This window comes from Dysidea avara, chromosome 14 (genome assembly GCF_963678975.1).
Source record: "Dysidea avara chromosome 14, odDysAvar1.4, whole genome shotgun sequence".
NCBI lineage: Eukaryota > Metazoa > Porifera > Demospongiae > Dictyoceratida > Dysideidae > Dysidea > Dysidea avara.
In genome coordinates, this window is record NC_089285.1 from 11,442,697 (window position 1) to 11,464,065 (window position 21,369).

Below are 21,369 nucleotides of genomic sequence, written 5' to 3' on the forward strand. Positions count from 1 at the left end.
GTTATTGTAGACTCAACCTTGAGCTAAGGAACAATACTCGTGAGACTATCCTGTGGCTAGCACTACTCCAGCTAAAGCAAGACTACCTATCAGCTGGTGATGAAGATCTGCAGAACTATGAGTCGAGTTTTGCTGCTCGACTTATCAAGCGAGGCAGTAGTGTGGATGCCACAGATCCCATGGATGGTAACTGTTTGCTGCACAAAGCTGCTGCCATGTCCCGAGAAGAGGTTGGTGTGTTTCTTGTGCGTCATGAAGCTTCTCCCAACCTTACTAATGTGAATGGGGAGGCACCTCTTCATCTTGCATCACTTAATGATTTGCCACAGTTTGCAGAGGAATTATTATTACACGGCGCAGACCCGAATTCTCAAACCAATCTAAAAGTGTGTCCCAGATCTGCATCAATTGCTTCTGAACCTGTGACCACTCCAGAAGCGAGTTTGGAACCACGTTCGTTAGCTCAGGAGAGCACTAGTGAAACTGGTTACAGTAGTTTGCCTCGTCCGCTAGCTCTCCCACCTGGTTTTGAGAATGTTTCCAGTACCCTATCAGCTTTAACTGGTATGGGAATGACCAGCACAGAAACTGCTACTGGGTATACTATCTCTAAACCGCAAAGTACAAATCCATTTGGGTCAGAAGAAGATCTTGAAGTAAAGAACCCTAGCTTACATGGCTTGCATGGCTCACTGGATGGATTACAAAGTAGCCCATCAATGTTACCACGTCGTGTTGCTGAGTTACAGCAAGAGGAGTCTATTAGAAAGTCAAGTCGTTCCAGTAGTATGAGTGAGTGGAGTGATGCGTATGGAGCAGAGGAGTTTATTGAGCCTTCACAATCATTTGATATCGAGTCTGATCCTGGCCAGAGGTCTCCATTACATGTGGCTATATCATGTCAACATGTACGAGTGGTAGATGTGCTGCTGAAGCATAGAGGTGTGTAGTTTGTGTGTGATATACATGCTTGTGCGTACATGTGCCACAAATGCTGTACGTTGTAACATAATAATCTGTTACTATAGCAACTAGTTCAGGATCAGGTAGACTACAGATAGCACTCAACCTTGACCTAAGAGATGGTGTTGGGGAGACTGCAATAGGGTTGGCTCTTTGGACTGGACAATTTGATGTTGCTAGGGAATTATTAGAAGCAGGTAATACACCTACACTTTGTCATTAGCACATTTGAAGTCACATCTTCACTATTTGAATGTGATGCTGTAGGTGCTGACATTGAGGCTCCCAATTCACAGGACCAGACACTACTGTACCTGGCTGTTGTTAGGGAGCAGCCCAAGGCTTGTCTGTTCCTTATTGAAAGTGGAGCTGATTACAGAAAGAAGTTAGTCCATGCTGATAGCTGCATTTGCACATTTGTTTGATATGCTTACATTTATTTTCTTCAAATTACTGTAGCCACCTGTTGGTTATCCATATGTCAGTATAGTACTTTAGAGATGGAGATGTATAATTCAGTAGTTGCCCTATAGATGAAAATCTACACCATAATTTTCCTGTACCAAAATAACTAAAACCACATAATCATCTACTTTTCAAACACATTACAGTGTATATGTCATGTACACATCTTACAGTGTCCACATGCTACACACTACTTGTAGGATAATCGATGATGAGAGTTATTTAGTGTTAGCCATTAAGCATCAGCTTCAGCCATTGGTTAAGAGTTTGTGTGAGAAAGGTGTTGACCTGGGAACAGTGGACAGGACCGGAAGTGTACCACTATGGGTAGCTCTGCGTAGTAAGCAGGAGAATATTGCCTCCATGTTGGTATGTGTGTGTGTACGTATGTATGTTATATATGTATGCGTGTGTGTGTGTTATGTATGTATGTATGTGTGTGTATGTGCGTATGCATGTAGCAGTTAAATACAGAGTTATATTTCACAGGTTCTTCATGGCTGTGATGCTAATGCATGGTCGCCAGGTCCAGGTGGTTGTGTCTACTCACTGCTGCACAAGGCAATCAAACTACGTGACACACTGACCAGCACCTTCCTGATCAAGAATGGGGCTGATATAAATAGTCCATTCAGACCAGGTGCTGAATGGAAGGACAGCATCGAGGCCAACTTTGCCAGTCCTCTACACATGGCATGTTCCATTGGACTAGATGCAGTGGTGCAGTGTTTAGTAGAACATCATGCTGATGTGAACCAAAAGGTACAGTATGTCTGACTTGGTTTCGTTTTATATGATATAGTTTTTAGTGTACAGTGCATCTCCATGTATTTATTGTAGGGATGAAACGAATATTAAATTTTAGGTATTCGAATATTATTCAAATTAACGAATTATTCTTTAGGAATTTTCTGTATAATTAGGTGCTTGAAACGGACAAAATCACTTTGATTGCTAATAAAACTTTAGATGTTAAAAAAGAAAAGTCCTTTACATGTATTATTAAGATGAAAAATTATAATTTAAAATGACAACTTTCAGTTGTCAAAATGTTTTCAAGGTTAAATGTGTACTAGGGCTGAAACGGATAGCAACTTTTACTATCCGGATATCCTGAACAAAACCTATCCGGATATCCTACGGATAGTGACATCATCACTTGCTATAGAAACTTTTAATAGTTTATTGTAAACATCCTTGTTTTACTAGTACTAGAAGCAAACAAACATTAACATGATAGCAAAAGGTTTGTGGTAATGTTACAGTGTTACTTTGCACCGTCTGTAACAAGATTGGCAGTTGGAGAAAACATGAATACAAGATGTAGCAGTTGCTACAAGACCTTTTCCAGGTACAACTAGTCGTAAAGAACTCTTTATAAGGCAATAACTATTCTGTTACAACTTCTTCAGCAACATTCACAGCCTCCCTTCGTAATTTAGCGATGGGCGTGGTCGCGAGCAAGCTGATTAACTTACCAGGCTGCTGTTAACTTCACATAATCTAGCTTAGCTAACTCTCCATGATGAAAATTGATTCATCTAGTGATGAGAAAGTTGGACAGATAAATGGCTTTAAGTTATTACTATCCGCTTGGCTTCAAAGTATTATCCGCTTGGCTTCAAAGTACTATCCGGATAGTAAATTATTATCCGGATCATACGGATATCTGTTTCAGCTCTAATGTGTACATTATCTGATTAACAAATATTTAATGAATAACGAATATTTCTTAACGGATACAAATATTTCTTAACGAACGAATAACGAATATTTGTACTATTCGTTTCAGCCTTAATTTATTGTACACTAAATTTAGACCTGTCACTGTTTCTATTGTGACTTTCAAATTCAATTTAATTTACAAATTTACTGATATTTGTTTTCTGTCACTCTAGGACTCCCTGGGACGTACTCCAATACATGTTGCTATCTCATCCAAACATCCACGATGTTCAGCCCTGCTGATGGCACATCCTGCTCTTGATCTAGCAGTGAAAGATAAGAAGGGAAACACTCCATTTGCTGCTGCCCTAGCTGCTAAGGATAGTGACACTGGACAATCTATTGTACAACGTGATCCTAAGTCAGCTGAACAGGTACGGATAAAATTGTGCTTGAGGATATTTGTTTTATTATGGATGCTTTAATACATTTGTACTATTGTGCCATCAAGAGTATATACTCTTGGTACCATGTTGTACGTTCCACAACATATCATATAATATGTATTTGTGTGTGTACTGTTGTGTGGTAAACTACTCCATTTCTTATCACAGTTTGATAGTCATGGTCACAACTTCATGCACAAGGCAGTGATCAATGAAGATGTGGAGGCTGTTGTGTTTCTGATGAGTGTTAGGGCTGATGTCAACTCTAAGGTGCAGAATCCATCCCTCAATATACCACTACATCTGGCAATCAAGAAGGGATCTGAAATCATTGTGCGACATCTGGTAAGTGTGTGTTTTAATTGTGTGTGTGTGTGTTGTGTGTGTGAGTCCACAACTGAGAAGTGTGAGAAGTTTTTAGAAGGATAAAAGTTCAATAGAAGCAATGCTACTTCTACCATGGCCAGTTTGCAGTATCCCTAACTATCAGGTGTTGAGATAATGTCTCAGGGTGGTTGGGGAGTAAGGTTTTATGCGAGTGTGACAATGGTGCAAAGACCTGTGGCTGTTCACTAAAACAATGGTAGTAGTATATGTTTTATCATTGTGACAGAATTTTAAGCTGAAGATAGTAGAAATACAACATTCCGATGAGTGTATCTGCACTATGGAGCCCCCACCCACAATATATTTATGCATACATGTAACTAATTGTTCAAGTACATGTTCTTAAATTATCTTCATACAAAACAAATTTCAAAAGTTTAGCATTCTAGCACTTCTACCTTAAGGACAAACACAACCACTGGACTCCACTTACTCGATAGTGTGACTCTAATAAATTCGGCCAACTAGTTTATCCTAAGAATAGAACTAGGCCTTAGTTTTGTAGCAATATCAATTAAGGAGTGTAGTAGGTAAGTACATTTAGTGAAGGTAGATCGTTCTAGGAGGATTGGTTGTGTGCTCATCTAATGCTCGCTCAGATGCCACTTATCCATCACCGTGGCGTGTCATGTAAAGCTGTTGCAAGGTAACTAAAGTATAATTACTATAGAGTATATAACTATTTGCATAATCTGCTTTTGCTTATTCCGTTATTCTGTATTCTGTGTTTTACAAAGTCCCCAGCATCCAAGGGAGGAAACGTTTGCATTTCATATTATCAATACTTCTGGTACATCCCCAGGTAATTTGTGTGGTTGTGTAATTCAAAGTTTCTACTTCAAAACTGAACACCACAATCAGTTGTCAAAAGTGATTCTATAAATACACAGTCACTGGTGGATCCTTTGTTACAGTGATGATGAAACTATACATGCTTAGGACACCTTCTGAGTCAGTGACTACATACACTTGTAGATCACTGACAATGCTGTGTTCTTGGGTTTTTGAGCTGTAACAAACCAGTGCACTTGCTATGAAATGTATGTATTTCAGTGGAGTTTTATATTGTCTAACCCGCTTTTCGCTCAACCTTATAGACACATTGAGTTTGATACATCAAAATTTTAGATTGAAATTGCTATCACACTAAAGACCTGCAAAATGGCTAAAGTCTGAGAATATTGGGAGTAGGAATCTTACTGTAGCTCTAAAACACCTTCAAACAAGTGTATTATATTGTAACTGAACAGAAGATATATTGCTACACTATTAGATGTCTGACGTGCCTTAAAATACACACATCGTGGACTTACTTTGTTCTTCTTTGTGGCCTATTCCTTTTTCTTGCAGTGCGAAGATATTGATTTGTGGTTAGCATATCAGTGATTTTATGAGTTGTGTATCATGCATATACTGCATATACTGCATATACACATTTGGCAGTATTTGACAGTGAATCATTTCATCAAAAATTTTCCTTGTCGGATTCTTATGCTCTATGGGGTATATTCTGAATACATAGATAGTCCCTGCTTGAAATCAGGAACTCATCAAATCCTATGGACAAGGGAGCGTGTAACTCCGTACACTACCAATGCTACTGGCGAAATTCAAACATGGTGTCCAGTGTTACTATGTATATAATTAGTTATATCATTCTTACGTACAACAGGGATACACTGAATGAACTGCTACTCTATCGTCTTATGTAAAGCTGCTTTGATAGGAAGATTGTCGAGTCGAAGGTAGAGCTTGGTATAGTCAAGTGAAGTAATTTTGCATGATTTCACGTGATTAGTGACTGTAGAAAGACTGTCCTGCTAAGCCTGTGCTACTATTCCTCCATTGTGCCATTGAACTTTGTTTCCATAGCTTCGCTTCGTTGCAGCGGAATCGTGATGTACTTGAGCATGCGCCTCCACATAATATCCTAATTAGGGCAGCCATGTTTGAATTTCGCTGTTTACGGAGTTACATGCTCCCTTGTCCATAGGATTTGATGCACTCCTGATATATAAACTACATGACACTTCTTTAAATACTAGTTAAAGCATTGCTGCAAGTACAATATGGAAAAAATAGCGTGAGGGTATGGGCAAGAGACTAATATAGTACAAAACAAAGTTGAGCGCTGTATTACACACCATATTGTACAAGGTGCTTTAACTGGTTTACAGTGCTTTCTGGTCACCTTTATTCGGAGCGTTCATTTTGCAAACTTGAACCACATTAGTTTTCAGCCATCAGACAATTGGTAAGTGTCTATATAATACAGGTTTGGTCATAAAACAAACATGGAAATAATGCCACTATTATTCATTTGATCTTCACCCACGCAAGTGCTTTAAATAACTGTAGGTGTAGATGATACAGCATAGAATGGAGCATACACAAAAATTTGTTAACTGTTTTGTAACATTATTGAGCTTCTACAACACTGAATCTAAGGAATGATGCCACGTATATGTGACACTAATTACATACATGTAACAAAAATTACTAGTAAGCGATGCTGCATTTTGCCTATTGTTTAACTGTTCTGTCCATTTGACAACCTAAAACGTGAAGTAGAATGAATCTGCTTATACCTTCACTGTTGGAGGCATGATGCAAAAATAAAGATATATGCCATACAGAAAGGAAAATACAGCACTATTGATCACGTGTGTAACATTTTAAATCACCAGAAGTAGATAAAATGATGCCATCCAATGTCATACATGTGATCAATAAATTGTGCTGGGTTAACATTCCTTACATAACTATACTGTAGTGTATTGTATTTCCGCATAACTGTATCGTATGGGAAATACAGTACAGTTATATGGATGGAGATACAGTACACATCGGCACTTTGATCCCTCCCACGCAAAGTGTAATATACTGTAGTGTGACCAGGCCTGAGAAAATAGGGCATGTGGGCACAAACCACACCCTACCACATAACATCTCATATCTCAGTACTGGAATAGAATATTTTCATTCTGTAACTTGAATTTTAAGTGCTGAAATTGTCATGGCCAAGCAATAATGGAATACGAAGTTATGACACATCAAAGTTTCAAAAAGTATAGGTAATTTTTATGTGCCCACATGCCCTATTTTCGCAGGCCCAGTCACATATATATGTGAATAATAATTTTCCATGTATTTTGTATACCAGTTATTAGCCGGAGCACAAGTCAATGCAGTAGACAATCACAACAAGGGTGTACTACACATGGCAGTAGGTGCTAACTCCCCCACCATACTCAGTGTACTACTAGAACATGGTGCTGATGCTGACCTGGCTGATGAGGAGGGGAACACTGCCATGCATGTGGCCATGCAGTTAGGACAGGTGCACTGTGTGAAGGTGTTGATACAAGAGTCAAACATCAACTTGGCTGCCTTAAATAACAAGTAAGAAATGTAAATTCTTGTAGTTCATGTATATAATACTCTAAATAATTTATTCTTATTTAGTACATTATTGAAATATAGGTGTGTTTAATTTCAGGGGTCAGAATTGTTTGCATGTACTGTCGTCTCATCCTCAAGACAGTGCTACTGCCATCTTTAACTATCTCATTGTGGCTGCCCCTCAGTTCCCAATAAATTTATCTGACGCTGATGGGAATACTGGTAATGTGTGTGCTTATCTAGTAAGGTGTTTAGTACTTGATATTACTCCAGCTGTTATGCATGCCTACTTCAGTGGCAATGCTGCTTTGTGTGATGCTCTGGTTAGAAATAGAGCACATCCCAATACAATGAACAGACAAGGAATAACCATCTTTAATGCTCCTGTGGCCACCAAACAACTTCTCTTCAGAATATTGAGTAAGTTTATTTATCTGTGTGACTTAAAATAATTATCAGATGCAACTGTAACTCTATTTTAATATCCAGTGAGTTGTATTGAAAGTAAAACATGGTTCTAGGTCGCATGTACAAAAACTTAAGTCAGCATCCTAACTATTTGTTCTATACACATCTTAACATAAAACCCTACATCATCACAACTAGGTCAGATCACAGTGGAGCCTCAGTGGGTGGAGGGTACTCATTGTCAGAACTGTCAGACAAAGTTCAACATCTCTACTAGGAAACACCACTGGTGAGTACATATAGTACTATATACTGTTACATGTGTTCCTTACTGTAGTCGTCATTGTGGCCGATTGCTGTGCGCCAAATGTACTGGCCAACAGATGCCGATTTTGAAGTTTGAGTTGATGAAGCCAGTGAGGCTGTGTGAGATGTGTGCTGATGTGCTTCGTCTAGGAAGGGACTCCAGATAGATAACTAGTGTTTTGAGTTGTAATAGATCTCTATCTGTGTAAATGGAAACACAGTGTTTGTGTTTTGTAAGTTTGTGTCTTCAGTCATTTAATATTTTGTATACGTCCATGTTGACTTTTTAATTGCAAACCATTAGGCATTAATGTTAAAATATTTGATACAAAAACTGTACATCCTTACAACAACAACAACATACACATGCAGACAAACAAGCACAGCAGCTTAATACATAATATATTATAAATTGTTCAAATGCAGTTCACCTCTTCACTACAATGTTACTTGATTGTTGTTGTCCCCCTATTCCACCTTGTTGCTGATTATTCCCAATACTGATCACCATACCTCCTGCTACCACTACTGTGTTATTAGATTGCTGCTGCTGCACTGGACGGTGTGGTGGTGGGGCTCTGTAAACTGGTCGTGGAGGCATTGGTTGCTTGTACACAGGAGGCGGTTGGTAGTAACCCTGTCCAGCAGGTTTGGTCTGGTATGGCTGTTGGTAGTAGCCTGGCTGAGGGGGTGGTCGGTATCCTTGAGCTGGCGGAGGAGGCCTGTATGCTTGAGTAGGTGGTGGTGGTGTGTATCCATAGGGTTGTGGCATGGGTGGACCCCTGTATGTAGCCTGCTGAGGTTGTGGCATGGCTGGGGGTGGTCCTCCGTAAGGAGGTTGCTGTGGTGGCATGGATGCTGATCGAGGGGGCAGGCCTCCATGATAACCTGAAGTTGCAGCAGCAGCGGCACCCACTGGATAGGGTGTGTATGGAGGTGGAACATCCTTTGGAGGAAGAGGTGGGGCTTGTTGTGACTGGGCAACTTGTACTTGTTGATAAGCAGGTTGAGCTGGCTGGGTAGGATTAGTAGGAGCAGGATAACCTTGGTATTGTGTACTATCACTGTCACCCTTTACTTGCATCAAACTTGCTATCCATTCACTGTGTAATTAATATGTTACACTCTAATTGAATCACACCATACACTAGTTGTTTACATTATGCTACATGTGACATGAGTAAAATATGAATTTGTCCATGGTTTAGACCTATTATTTTTACCTTTCTCAATAATTTTCACAGGTAATTTGCAGTGTTCCATCACTTCCATGGCTAAGTTTGGCTAAACATTTTGAATGAGCTACATAAGGAGTCCATAAGTGCTTTTTCATTGCTTACGGGCTTTAGTTGTTCAATGGTTGGAATCACTGTTATCTAGAGCTCTTCACCTACAAAATTTTAATCACTTGTTTACATTTATAGGTCACCAACAATGGACGATAATCGGTTAAACTGCTACAATCAAATTCCACTATATGGGCATGGTTTTATAACAGTAAATATTTCTTTATGGAGCACATGTCCTTGGTGATTAACAATAATTAAATTCTTATTGATTTAAGTTGGTGACTACGTTGAGTTACCAGTAGACTTACGTTGAGTTACGGTCTAAACTCTTTCTCTGTGTGTACGTGCATGCATGCATGTGTGTGTCTATGCATATCTAGCTTAAAAGACTTCATGCCTAGGTTATGTCAACTCACTTGCACTCAGCAGGACTCTCTGCATGTAATGTATAAGTCCTCTCCTTAGTGACAATGGAGAATGCCTTAGCATCATCAAAACCAGACGGTAATTGCTCTGATGAATCAATGTCTTTGGCAAGACCAACACGACCGCTATTTACCAAGTCAATACTTCCCTTCTCTGTACCCCCCTTCTTCTCATAATATATCAGGAAACCGTTGGTCCTAAGGATCACCCAACGCTTCTTCCAACTCTTAACTTTTCCTCCTACATATATAAACCAATGCAGGTACAATTAATATTGTGGTATACATAAAGGCATAGTAAACACTCTACAGAGATGTCGACATATTCAATAAACATGACACTACAGAGCTATAAAGACTAGACAATAGCTTTAGATGAAAGTGAATTTTGCATATTCATCATAATGTTATAGTGATAGCGTCAATATATTGATAGCAGTATGAATGGAATTTACAAGTATATGTTAGACACATCATAGTGGAGATACTATCAATGTAGACACATTCTGTACTGTTAACCACTCCAATCAAGCAGTAAATGAGCTGCAACTGTAACATCTAATTAAAGTTGAGGCATTTCGTATTTCTGATCAAGCACCTTAGGAGTTCATCAATGAATAATATTGGGCCTAGATCTCTAGTTGAGCCCACAAGCATTAAGCACATGACATACATAACAAAGATTGTTGATGAAGCCTCATAAAAAAATATTTTCCCAGGCTAGTTGAACATGGACTGCCCTTGCCACCATGCCCAGCACTAGGAGTTACAGTGCTGGACAGCTGGAAATACCAGCAATCAAACAAGGTTACCAGATTGTATAGATTCCTCTGTATGAGATGTACCATTTTACTATCACCTCCTGGCTCATGTGATCACATTCACTCTGCACCAGCGCATGTACACACCCACGGGTCATTGCTCATTCCCACCATTTGTGCGTACGATGCAGACACCTAATGAGACTACCAGCGGATATTTTTTTTATTATATATTTCGCCGATTATCTACCGGGCGTGTAGTCTCTCGCCCCAACAGGTGTGTCCTTGACGTTTGGGCTTTAAATTGTATTCAGACATAAAACAACTCAGTAACAACTTTCTTTGACGTACCACATTTGTGTAGATACCCTGCTTTAACCTCCGTCATGCTGTTCCTAGTTTACTCACTCGGATCAGTCTAAGCGCACGTAACGGGATGTGACGAAGTTAACCAAATTATGTCTAGAATTCGGTGTTATTTTATTATTACGGCACAAGCCTAAGATCACGTGTATGCAAGTGTGTCTAATGTGTGTGTGTGTGTATTCTGTTTTCTGACAGGCAAATGTGAGAGACGTCAATCACAGACTCCAAGCTAAATGCTGTTAGTAGTGTCCAAGGCCAGTTGCTGTTATTTCCTTGAATAAGCCGAACTTTCTGGTGTGTTTAATAGTCTGGGCATAGCTAGCTAGTCTAACAAATCATAATGCTAACTGTGCACATGCCACATTACAGGTAAGCCCACGTACATATACATGGGATTATCAATAGATCACCATTTTGAAGCTGCTAAGTTTTCAAACATATCAATAATCCAGCCAAGCACAGTTTGTGTCCGCTCCGCGCACCCTGCCGCGGCTCTGCCATCACCCAGTTCACAGTTGTTGAGTCAAGCATATGTGTATAAATTTATTAAATTGCACAAACACAAAAGATATATAGCTCAGTTGTATAAAACATGATTATTATTTTACACCGGCTAACTGCAAAAGTTACAATTTATTTACATTAATGTAATTAAATTTGTCAATATTGTCTCCTCACTACAACATTGTTGGTTATTCCCAATATACTGATCACCATACCACTACTGTTTTACTAGTCTGCTGCTGCAGTGGAGGTGGGGCTCGGTAAACTGGCTGTGGAGGCATTGGTTACTTGTATAGCTACAGATAGTAACCCTGTCCCAGCAGCAGGTTTGGTTGGGCAAGATTGTTGGAAATATCCTAGCGGTGGTGGTCTGTGAACTTGAGCAGGATCTTGTGGAATGAGAAGGCGAATACTAGTCTGGTACATCACAGACCCTTGCCAGGGTGCAGGTACTTATAATCTCTCAATAAGCTCCAGCAGAAAGCCAGCCATGAGGTTCAGTCGAGATGTACCAGACTAGTGACAAGTACAAATACAGTGGAACCTGTTAATCAGGACAATTGAAAATGAAAACATCTGAATTGCTACTTGGTAAAAATGTCAAGGTCAGGACACCTCAGTGATAATCAATCAGGACACTTTTGGTCGGTCCCACCATAGATTTATAAACCCGGCCCAGGTACCTGGGGTTATAAATCTATATGGCCCACACAGGTTTCACTGTACAACTATACATGTGCACGTTGATACATATTTACTATTATAGACTCTCCCTAAACCACATCATATGACAGGCACACCCCAAAGGGGGGCAGGGCAGTACTCGCCCAGGATGCTCAGAACTTAAGAAGTGGGAAGAGTTTCGCTATACCACATTAGTGCAGATATCCTTCAGTCATATTCTTAACAATAGTTCTCAACGCAGCGCGTGTTGGCACACACCAAATCAACACGCGAGCGGATGTGACGTCAACCACGAATTTTTACTAAACCAGGGAGAGGCCAGACTTGTCATTTCCCTAGTTGTTAGTGGCTTTCTTGTGTTGTTGAAGTAGCACCAGTCATGTTGATAAAAGAGTTGTAAGTGACCGGCATTTTTTTTGTTTTGTTTCTAAATGGTTGAAGGAATTGGCTTGGGCCGAGGGCTTGGGCAACCTGCGTTTGCGTTTTGAATTTGATTTCACTTATGGCACATTGGTGATGTGGTATGTGTATATTTAGTATTACAATATGTGTGGTCCTATAGGCTGTTTCTATGATAATAATAAACCCAAGGTTTTAGCACTATTCTAAATAAAGCGCGTATAAACAATATTGCACTACGGAGCTGGCAGCTGAGTGCCCCTAGCGATTGTTTATCAAGTTTGGTTTGTTATTATGTTATAATTTATTATTCATATAGCCGGGTGATTATGCCCTTGAGTCTTGAAGAGGTAAGTCATGTTTTATATGTTAGATCCTTTAAACAATTTATGTAAAGGTCTGTAGTGAGCTTTGTTGTGCCAGTTGGTAAGAGTGGTGGTTGATAGTATGATGTGTTAATTGGTGTGGGGTTTCTGTTGGTGAAAGCCCAAAACATTTAAATTGATTGATGATCATTGTATGAAGTTATAGGAAGTTGGCAAGGCTATGTATGATTTCCCTTATAAACTGATAATATATAGCTTATTTTTTGTCAAATTCCTTACAATGTAGTATTGGTGTATTTACTACAGAGATGTTATTGATACAGTTTAGTGATAAATAGTGTACACGAATCCACATTCCATGTGTGTAGTATATATTTAGCCATGTTTCATACAGCAATTGTCCAAACGATTGGGTTTGCACATGATTTTGTGTTTTGTGAAACAATGTGCATATCTGTCTGTGCGTAGCTGCATCCATACGTCATAGATTTGTGTGTGTGTGTGTGTGTGTGTGTGTGTGTGTGTGTGTGTGTGTGTGTGTTTATGTTTGCATTTGCATGTGCATGTGTGTACTATTACATACCATTGCTCTAAACAGTACCACATAGCTCAGTTGTACTCAGTGGCTGAAGCTAGTAAGAATGAGACTGGTGGTGGTGATGGGGTAGAGGTGGTGAAGAATGAACCATGTAACCATGACAAGATGGGCAGTGGACAATATACATACAAGATATTTCACTTAGCAAGGTATGTGATTGTGTTTGGTAGTATAACTTCTCTGCTGTAATCCAACAATGGTTAACATAAAGAACTTCATCAGAATCAAGCATTTCTGTAGCCTAGCAATGCTGTGATTGGTTTATGAAAAGGTACATTTATTTCACGCATCATTTTCACCCATTTGTTAACATACAAAATCTCAAATCCTTTATTACTTAAATTGCCCATAAATAGAGAACTGTCCATTTAATATTATCATGGAAATTTACAGTTATGGATGCAACAATATGGATAAACTCCATATTGCGTATTGTTTTCAAAAATATTGCAATATGTTGTTATATTGTAATATTTGAATACAATGTTGAAATGTGCTAAAGTGAATGTTGCAATTGTTTAAATAGCCCATATCTGTATGCTGAGATACAGCAGACAGTATACCCACAGGTCAAGCAACCATCATCAAACGCATTTACAAGTAGCTAGGCTAGTACTACTGTGCTATAGGTTCAGGGTATAGCTTCTGGTCACCAATAAATCATCAATTATTACTTTCTGGTTCCTTTCATGCTGGGTAATTGTCCACGAACCACAGCCCTGCTGTGTATTACAATACAGCAATGAAATTGTTGTATTGTGGTAGAAAATATTGCAATATATCGATATATTGTAATATGGTTGCATCCCTAATGTCTATTATGTTAAGGGCTCCTTTTTGCAAACTCGATCACAAGTTATCTTGTATCAATAGTAATGTATCAAATACATAGGCACTGTTAAGTGTCCACTACATGTTCTGTTCCTAGAGCCTGATTGACAGAATTTTATTCATCAGTCAGGAGACCGACAGCTCATGTAGTATGAGATTAAACTATAGCTCTTAATAGGGTGCACATGACATGCAAGCTTTTGACTTGTTTACGTATATCGTCCTAATACTTTGGTGCAGGACCATTAACTAAGCCAAGTTGTATTGATGCCACCTTATTATTTGCACAAGCATTGTTTTCTTGTTTTTATGAGGTCAGTCTACTAGCTAGTTGTTCCTGATCACATATACTGGTTTAAAACTTAACATACCCAATATTCAAGTTGCTATGTAGTCATACTGTTACAGCACAGTTCCTCCATAGTGTCACACTATTATTGTGTTACTGTGGCATATAGTATACTGTGCTATATTGATCAGTGGGTGTTCCTGATTTGTTTGTACCTAACCTGATGTACAATATTAAACTGCATCTCCCATACATTCCTGTGACTGTATGACTGTTCATGTAGTTTATGATATAAAGTAGCCAGAGGGGGTTGGACACGCACATGTGAGTGCATACATTTGTATGGAAAGTTTAAGCAAACCTTTAGCAAAGTTTAAACAGGTACCAGTTGAAAGTGCACTTCAATTTTAGTATATTCAGCCGGTCTACCCCATTCAACTCCACTACTCCAGGCGCATAAATCATTCACATGTGTAAGATGTTCACGGATGGAATCGATGTGCAGTACCACGAAACAACTTGCACACTGGAGTTAATTAAGGCTAATAATCGTCCAAGAAATCAATATGCAGTGATATGAATGCTTCCACTTCCTCACAGGCAGTTGAGATGGGTGCTGCTAGCCTGGCCTCACAGCGAATGAGAGACTGCTTGGCCACCCATCTTTTATAAAGAAACTTTCATTCATCTCAAGAAGGGTTTATACACACAAGGTAAAGTAGTGTGGCTGTTGTTAAGCACTTTTATCATATAATCTGCTATCGCGACATCAGAACTATGCAATTAACGGTAATAATTTTTGGTAGCGCTTATATCATGTCCAACCTCCTCTGTGAGGTAGTCTTAATGTGTGTGGGAACCTTATAAGAATGAATGAAAGGTAATATTATTAACAACGATTCATATACTCATTCACAGCAAAGTACCGAGGTTTGTTAGAGCTATTGCACCAAAGGGCTCACTAGAGGTGACTGAAGAGGCATGGAACTGCTACCCTCACTGCAAGACTGTCATCAGTAACCCTGGCTATATGAAGGAGAAGTTTCATATCACTATAGAAACAATACATCGAGAGGATGACACTGGTAAAATTGACAACATTCATAATCTACCACCTGAATTGTTAGCCAAGCGTGAAGTGGTTGTTATTGATATCGTTAATGATCACGTGGAACCAAGAGTACGTGTGTGTGTGTGTGGCGCGTGCGCCTGTGCTTGCTTGCGTGCATGTGTGTGCATATACATTTGTGTGTACTGTGTAGTCATGTGTGTGTTGGCTTGTGTGAATATGTGATACAGCCAAACTTCAGAAAATGTTAAATGGCTGGCTCAAACGAATATATAGTGGTTTACTGTATTCAAATATTCGCACAGCTCTTACAAAATTAGTTGAATAATTGGTGTAAGGTTTCATTGCTATGAATGCAATTCAGTAATGAAGGCAGCCACTACCAAGAAGCCTACAAATAACCACAAACAGGAATAACTTACTGAGAAGAAAGAGACACCACAGTGCCCTTTCTGAAAGGATTATCACAGCAATACTGTGATAGAAAGTATTTATAACAAAGTAGAAGTAAGCCACAAATCTGTACGAAGTCTTGCGCTTACATGGAATTAGTAAATCTTTACCAATTAGTGGCTGCCTAATGCTATTCACAGTATACCCTTCCCTTTATCACCATAGTCTTGCGCTACCCTTCCCTTTATCACCATAGTCTTGCGCTACCCTTCCCTTTATCACCATAGTCCTTTCCTTTTTGTTACTGTCATAAACCTTTTCCATAATGACGTCAGAGCAAAAAATGGCGACCTCTATTTGGGGTACTCTACTGTTTTCAAGTACAAGTGATATTGGGTGACAAATGAAGATTGATTGTTTGTGTGATTCAGGAAGAAGATATCGAGCTAAAACTAACAGGTATGGGTATAACGCAGCAGAATTAAATCATTTATGTGAGGTTTGAAAATTTCGGCTGGTTTTGAAGGTTGCTTAGAATTAGCATTATTGTTTAGAATTAGCTTTATATATGTTGTAACCATACCTGGTACTTGGCTTCAATATCATCTTTATTAACAACTAAATGGCGTATGACAACTTGTCGTCATAGCAAGTAATACTCGAAAATACTGTATAAGAGTACCCCAAATAGAAAATCGATGTGACGTCATTATGGAAAAGGTTTATTAGCATTGTCTTCCGCTTCGTTAAATGCTGACAGCTAATCACGTGCAAATATTTAATTTATTATTCGGCTACAATGCAAATAAATATCAATTCGAACGTTCGGCTAATCATTTGATCCCTACTGGAAATGTAGCTTTTGTACAGTGGATGGCCTGGAAGGTAAGGAATAGGTGTAAAGTATGAAAATTTGGTGCTCGTAGCTTCAACCATTGCTGAGCTACAACACTCTGAATACTTTAACCTGGCATCTCTTGATACTAGCTAAATAGGTGATAAGACTAGTTCTCCCAGAGGCAGTCACATATGTGTATGCACATGTATGCACACTTTAAATACTTGTTACAAAACTCATACATTATTCATACAGTTCATATTCATTACAGGATTACAAAGAAGCAGAGGACCCAACAAAGTACCACTCAGAGAAAAGTGGTCGTGGTCCACTACAGCCTAACTGGATGGTAAGAAACAAGTTGAGTGTGTTCTGTATGTACTAGTCAATATGGCGACTGTCCTGTGTTCACACATCTCATTAATAGTTTGGCTAATGTTGTATACTTATTATTTGGAGACAAAGACATTAAGGGTTTTGTTAATAAGTGTCCTCCTCAATATGATGTACGCTTTAAGGATACCTACATGCTATCTAGGTGAGGTTTGGCAGCTGGTGTAGCTTTAACCTTTTAAATTTAATTCTCTAACTGTTGAGGGGTCCGTCTTCTGCAACTTTATGTTCCCTACCCTTAGTGGTGTTTGTATGCCAATAGCTTACTTTCTTCAGCTTGGGAGAGACAGTGAGAAACGCCCCCTTCTACTACACCCAGCCACCTCATGGAAAAGTGACGGGGGTACTCACTTAACTGGAAAGAAAGGAATAAAGAAAACCTTGGACAGCAATTGCATTGAAATTTTATTTTCATCATTTTCCCTAATTAAGTTTGGAAGGAGTGGGTGGGGCACTTTCACTTCAACACACTGCCACTGTAGATCAGCACGCATGCGTAATACCACAAGTTATCTTAAATGCAAGCTCACCTGCATGCTGAGCGTCTCACCTCCACCAATCAACCTAGTTTGATTTATCAATTATCCTACAGTATTTAGGTAACATAAAATACTTATTTGTGTGTTTTATTCGCTAGGAGACCAGCAAGCCAATAATGTGTTGTTACAAGCTGGTAACATGTGACTTTGTCTGGTGGGGACTACAAGGTCGTGTGGAGAAATTAATACAAAAAGTAAGTACTGATGTTGCACATGTACATGCAATTACATCACTTGCATGGGCAAAGATCAAACTGCTGTTATTTCCATACAGCACTGCGTTCAGAAAATACAGCACTGTTGATACATGCGTAATATTTTTAATTGCCAAAACAATGCTATCTGTTTGTTTAATGACCAAACTTGTACTATATAGACACTTACTAATCGTCTGAGGGCTGAAAACTGATGCAGTTTGTAAATGCTCCAAACAAAGACGACCAGAAAGCACTTTATACCAGTTAAAGCACCACCGCATTCATGCAGTATCATACAGTACGATAGTACTGTGTATAGTAGTGACCACAAAGGAGTAGGTGTGGCCCACAAAATAAAATCACCCAAAAACAGCCTCAATTTTCCCTGACAATGATGAGGCAGTATTGGTTAGGTAAAAGCCCAAGCAAGCTTTCAGATCGACCTGAAAAGCTTTCAACAAGTTGCTACGGAATTTAAAAAAAAAAAATTTTTTTTATTTTATGGAATTTTCTACTGACTAAATAAGTGACTGACTGACTGACTGACTCATGCCTTCAGACAAGCGTAACTCGAAAATGGCTAAGGCTACGGGCTTGATTATTTCACTGTTCGACATCGCTTCAGCCCGAGAGGTGCCTTTTGGTATACCACAGTACGTATAGTGCATTCTTCATGGACTTACTAGTGTCCTCCTTTGTGTCCCATTCGTCTTTGCTGACAGCAAGAAGTGTTGGTTTGGTGATGGCTTCCCTTCTTAACGGAAATCGTCCGTATTTTTGTTAGTGGTTACTTCGATTGCAGTGGTGCTTTTCGAACAATTTTTTATTCATATTGCTGTGTAACGGGTTCAACATAGCCGATAACGAAGCGTAATGGATACTTCACTTTTCAGACGATAATTGATATAACTGGGGCGTGTGGCACCATTTCTTTTGGTATGCGTGGGTTGCAGAGGTGCTTTTCAAAACAGGTCTTGATTTGTACTGTTGTGTAACGGGTTGAATATAGCTGGTAACGAAGCATAATAGATATTTCACTTTTCAGACGATATAGCTGGGGAGTACTGCCCCATTTCAGATGCGGTATGGGTGAGTCATAATAACTATTTACAAAAAAAAAGTTAACAAACAAGTACACAGAAAAATTTGGAATTTTCAACTAGAGTACGGACCATAGCACATCGATAAAAAGTACTGAAACAAGCTGGAGTAGTGCACAATATTAAATCACAGTAAAACAATAAGAAGTGTTATATCCCTACTGTGCATCTGTGTACTTGTAGTAGGGACCACAAAGGTTGGGGTGTGGCCCACAAAATAACATCACCCAAAACCCAGCCTCACTTTTCCTGATGACAAGTAAGCATTATTGGTTAGGCAAAACTAAGCCCAAAAATGACTTCAGATCGACCCGAAATGCTTTCAACAAGTTGCTACGGGATTTTAAAAATAATTTATTTAACGGAATTTTCCAGTGACTGACTGAGTAACTGACTGATATCTTCAGACAAGTGTATCTCGATAACGGCTAAGGTTACGGACTTGATTTTTTCGCTGTTCGATGTCGCTTCAGCCCGAGAGGTACCTTTTGGCATACCGCAGTACATACAATTCATTCTTTGTGCACTTACCAGTGTCCTCCTTTGTGTCCCATTCATCTTTGTTGACAGTGAAAAGTGTTGATTAGGCGGTAGCAAGTGCTTTGTAATGGAAATTGTCCGTATTTTTCATAGCGGCTATTTTGATTGCAGAAGTGCTTTTCGAACAGTTCTTGGTTCGTACTGCGGTGAAACGGGTTGAACATAGCCGATAATGAAGCATAATGGATACTTTACTCTTCAAACGATAATTGATATAACTGGGGCACGCGATGCCATTTCTTTCTTTCGGTATGTGTGGATTGCAGGGGTGCTTTTTGAACAATTCTTGGTTTATAATGCTGTGTAATGGGTTGGACATAGCTAGCTGACAATGAAGCGTAATGCTTACTTCACTTTTCAGATGATAATTGATATAGCTGGGGCGCGCAGCTCCATTTCAGATGCGGTATGCATGGGTTCATCAATCATAATAATTATTTACAAAAAAAGTTAACAGAAAAGTGCACAATTTTTATTGGAATTTCCAACTAGAATAGGGACCATAGCTGGATTAGTGCACAATATTAAATCACAGTAAAACAATAAGAAGTGTTATATCCCTACTGTGCATTTTTATTGTGTAATCTTGAGCACAGCAGGGATATAACACTTATTGTTTTACTGTGATTTGATATCGTGCATCAGTACTTTTTATCGACGTGCTATGGTCCCTACTCTAGTTGAAAATTCCAAAAAAAAATGTGTACTTGTGAAAAAAAAAATAGCACTCTGGCGTGCTCTCACCGAGTACAGCACTTGGCTTTATCTCATGCTGTATTAGTCTCTCGCCCACACCCTCATGCTATTTTTTTCATATTGTACTCGCAACGATGCATACACACACTTGCACCTCTACATGTGCACACACACACACACACACATGCACAAGTGTACATGCACTCATGTACAACTTACATTACATACACTTGCCAACTATGAAAAGTATTTTATTGCATTTTCACTGTGTTACAGACAGAACGTCGTGTGTTCACTAACTTCCATCGTCAGATATTCTGTTGGATGGACAATTGGTATGGACTAACTATTGATGATATTAGGGCTATTGAAGCGAAGACTAAAGCAGAGTTAGATGCGGTTAGTAGTTCTCAACTGAATGTGTAATATGCATGCCTGATTGTATTTACTGTACAAGGAAAAATTAGGAATTTTATATTTGAGTGGAACAAATACCAAATGCAGTTGATTAGTAGAAAATTCAGCTAAAATTTTAAAATTCCATAGAAACTTATTGGATGGATTTATGGTAAAAAATGTTACCCAAAAACCAGCCACATTTTTCCTTCATAACAGCGTGATGGAATTGGTTAGGCCCAAAGCTGGCTTCAAAGTGAGGGGAAAGATCCCTACTACTCTATACTACTGTACTGTATGATAAACACTGTGGCCCAACTAAAAGCCGCACTCTAGCTTCACCCATCAAATCAATAATAATAAAAGGACTGTTGTAATTTTTCATGGTGTTCATTTTCCTTTAGCAAAGAGATAAAGGTGAAGTAAGAGGTACCAGTGAGCAATAAAGAGTTACTATTAGGAGAACGAAATATTTATGTACTCTAATCTTTCTTCAAGAGAGACTTAAAATGGTTTTTTTTTTTTTCCTTTTTTTTTTAATTTATGTATGTTAAATACATTGTCCACCGTTGTAGATAATGTGTATTATATTATTATTATCACATGGGGATAAACTATGCAGATATGGGATTGTGAGTGTTGGCTTTGAATGTACACACCCACCAACCATTGCTAGTTGTAGTGTTTATTCAGC

At 38.9% G+C, this 21,369-nt stretch overlaps 3 protein-coding genes across 3 annotated transcripts in view; 2 read left to right on the forward strand and 1 right to left on the reverse strand.

Annotated features, from left to right (window-relative positions):
- LOC136244695 (rabankyrin-5-like) overlaps window positions 1-8,363 on the forward strand; it is a 13,360-nt gene extending 4,997 nt beyond the window's left edge. Inside the window, exons 7-18 of the mRNA XM_066036233.1 lie at window positions 11-942; window positions 1,029-1,160; window positions 1,231-1,348; window positions 1,629-1,797; window positions 1,918-2,190; window positions 3,327-3,527; window positions 3,708-3,884; window positions 7,090-7,328; window positions 7,426-7,550; window positions 7,602-7,748; window positions 7,935-8,025; window positions 8,074-8,363. Coding sequence (XP_065892305.1) covers window positions 11-942; window positions 1,029-1,160; window positions 1,231-1,348; window positions 1,629-1,797; window positions 1,918-2,190; window positions 3,327-3,527; window positions 3,708-3,884; window positions 7,090-7,328; window positions 7,426-7,550; window positions 7,602-7,748; window positions 7,935-8,025; window positions 8,074-8,209 — 2,740 coding nt within the window. The 3' untranslated portion in view covers window positions 8,210-8,363. The remainder of the gene's footprint in view (window positions 1-10; window positions 943-1,028; window positions 1,161-1,230; window positions 1,349-1,628; window positions 1,798-1,917; window positions 2,191-3,326; window positions 3,528-3,707; window positions 3,885-7,089; window positions 7,329-7,425; window positions 7,551-7,601; window positions 7,749-7,934; window positions 8,026-8,073) is intronic.
- Window positions 8,326-11,015, reverse strand: LOC136244697 (proline-rich protein HaeIII subfamily 1-like). The gene is made up of 3 exons (XM_066036236.1): window positions 10,869-11,015; window positions 9,748-9,997; window positions 8,326-9,145 (listed from the first exon to the last, which is right to left on the reverse strand). The coding sequence occupies exons 1-3, from the start codon at window positions 10,903-10,905 to the stop codon at window positions 8,470-8,472; spliced, it is 963 nt and encodes a 320-aa protein (XP_065892308.1). The 5' UTR covers window positions 10,906-11,015; the 3' UTR covers window positions 8,326-8,469.
- Window positions 11,016-12,207: 1,192 nt separating this feature from the next.
- Window positions 12,208-21,289, forward strand: LOC136244698 (phosphatidylinositol transfer protein beta isoform-like). The gene is made up of 8 exons (XM_066036237.1): window positions 12,208-12,467; window positions 12,790-12,820; window positions 13,395-13,543; window positions 15,433-15,694; window positions 17,086-17,163; window positions 17,845-17,940; window positions 20,556-20,678; window positions 21,080-21,289. The coding sequence occupies exons 1-8, from the start codon at window positions 12,451-12,453 to the stop codon at window positions 21,119-21,121; spliced, it is 798 nt and encodes a 265-aa protein (XP_065892309.1). The 5' UTR covers window positions 12,208-12,450; the 3' UTR covers window positions 21,122-21,289.
- The last annotated feature ends 80 nt before the right edge of the window (window positions 21,290-21,369 follow it).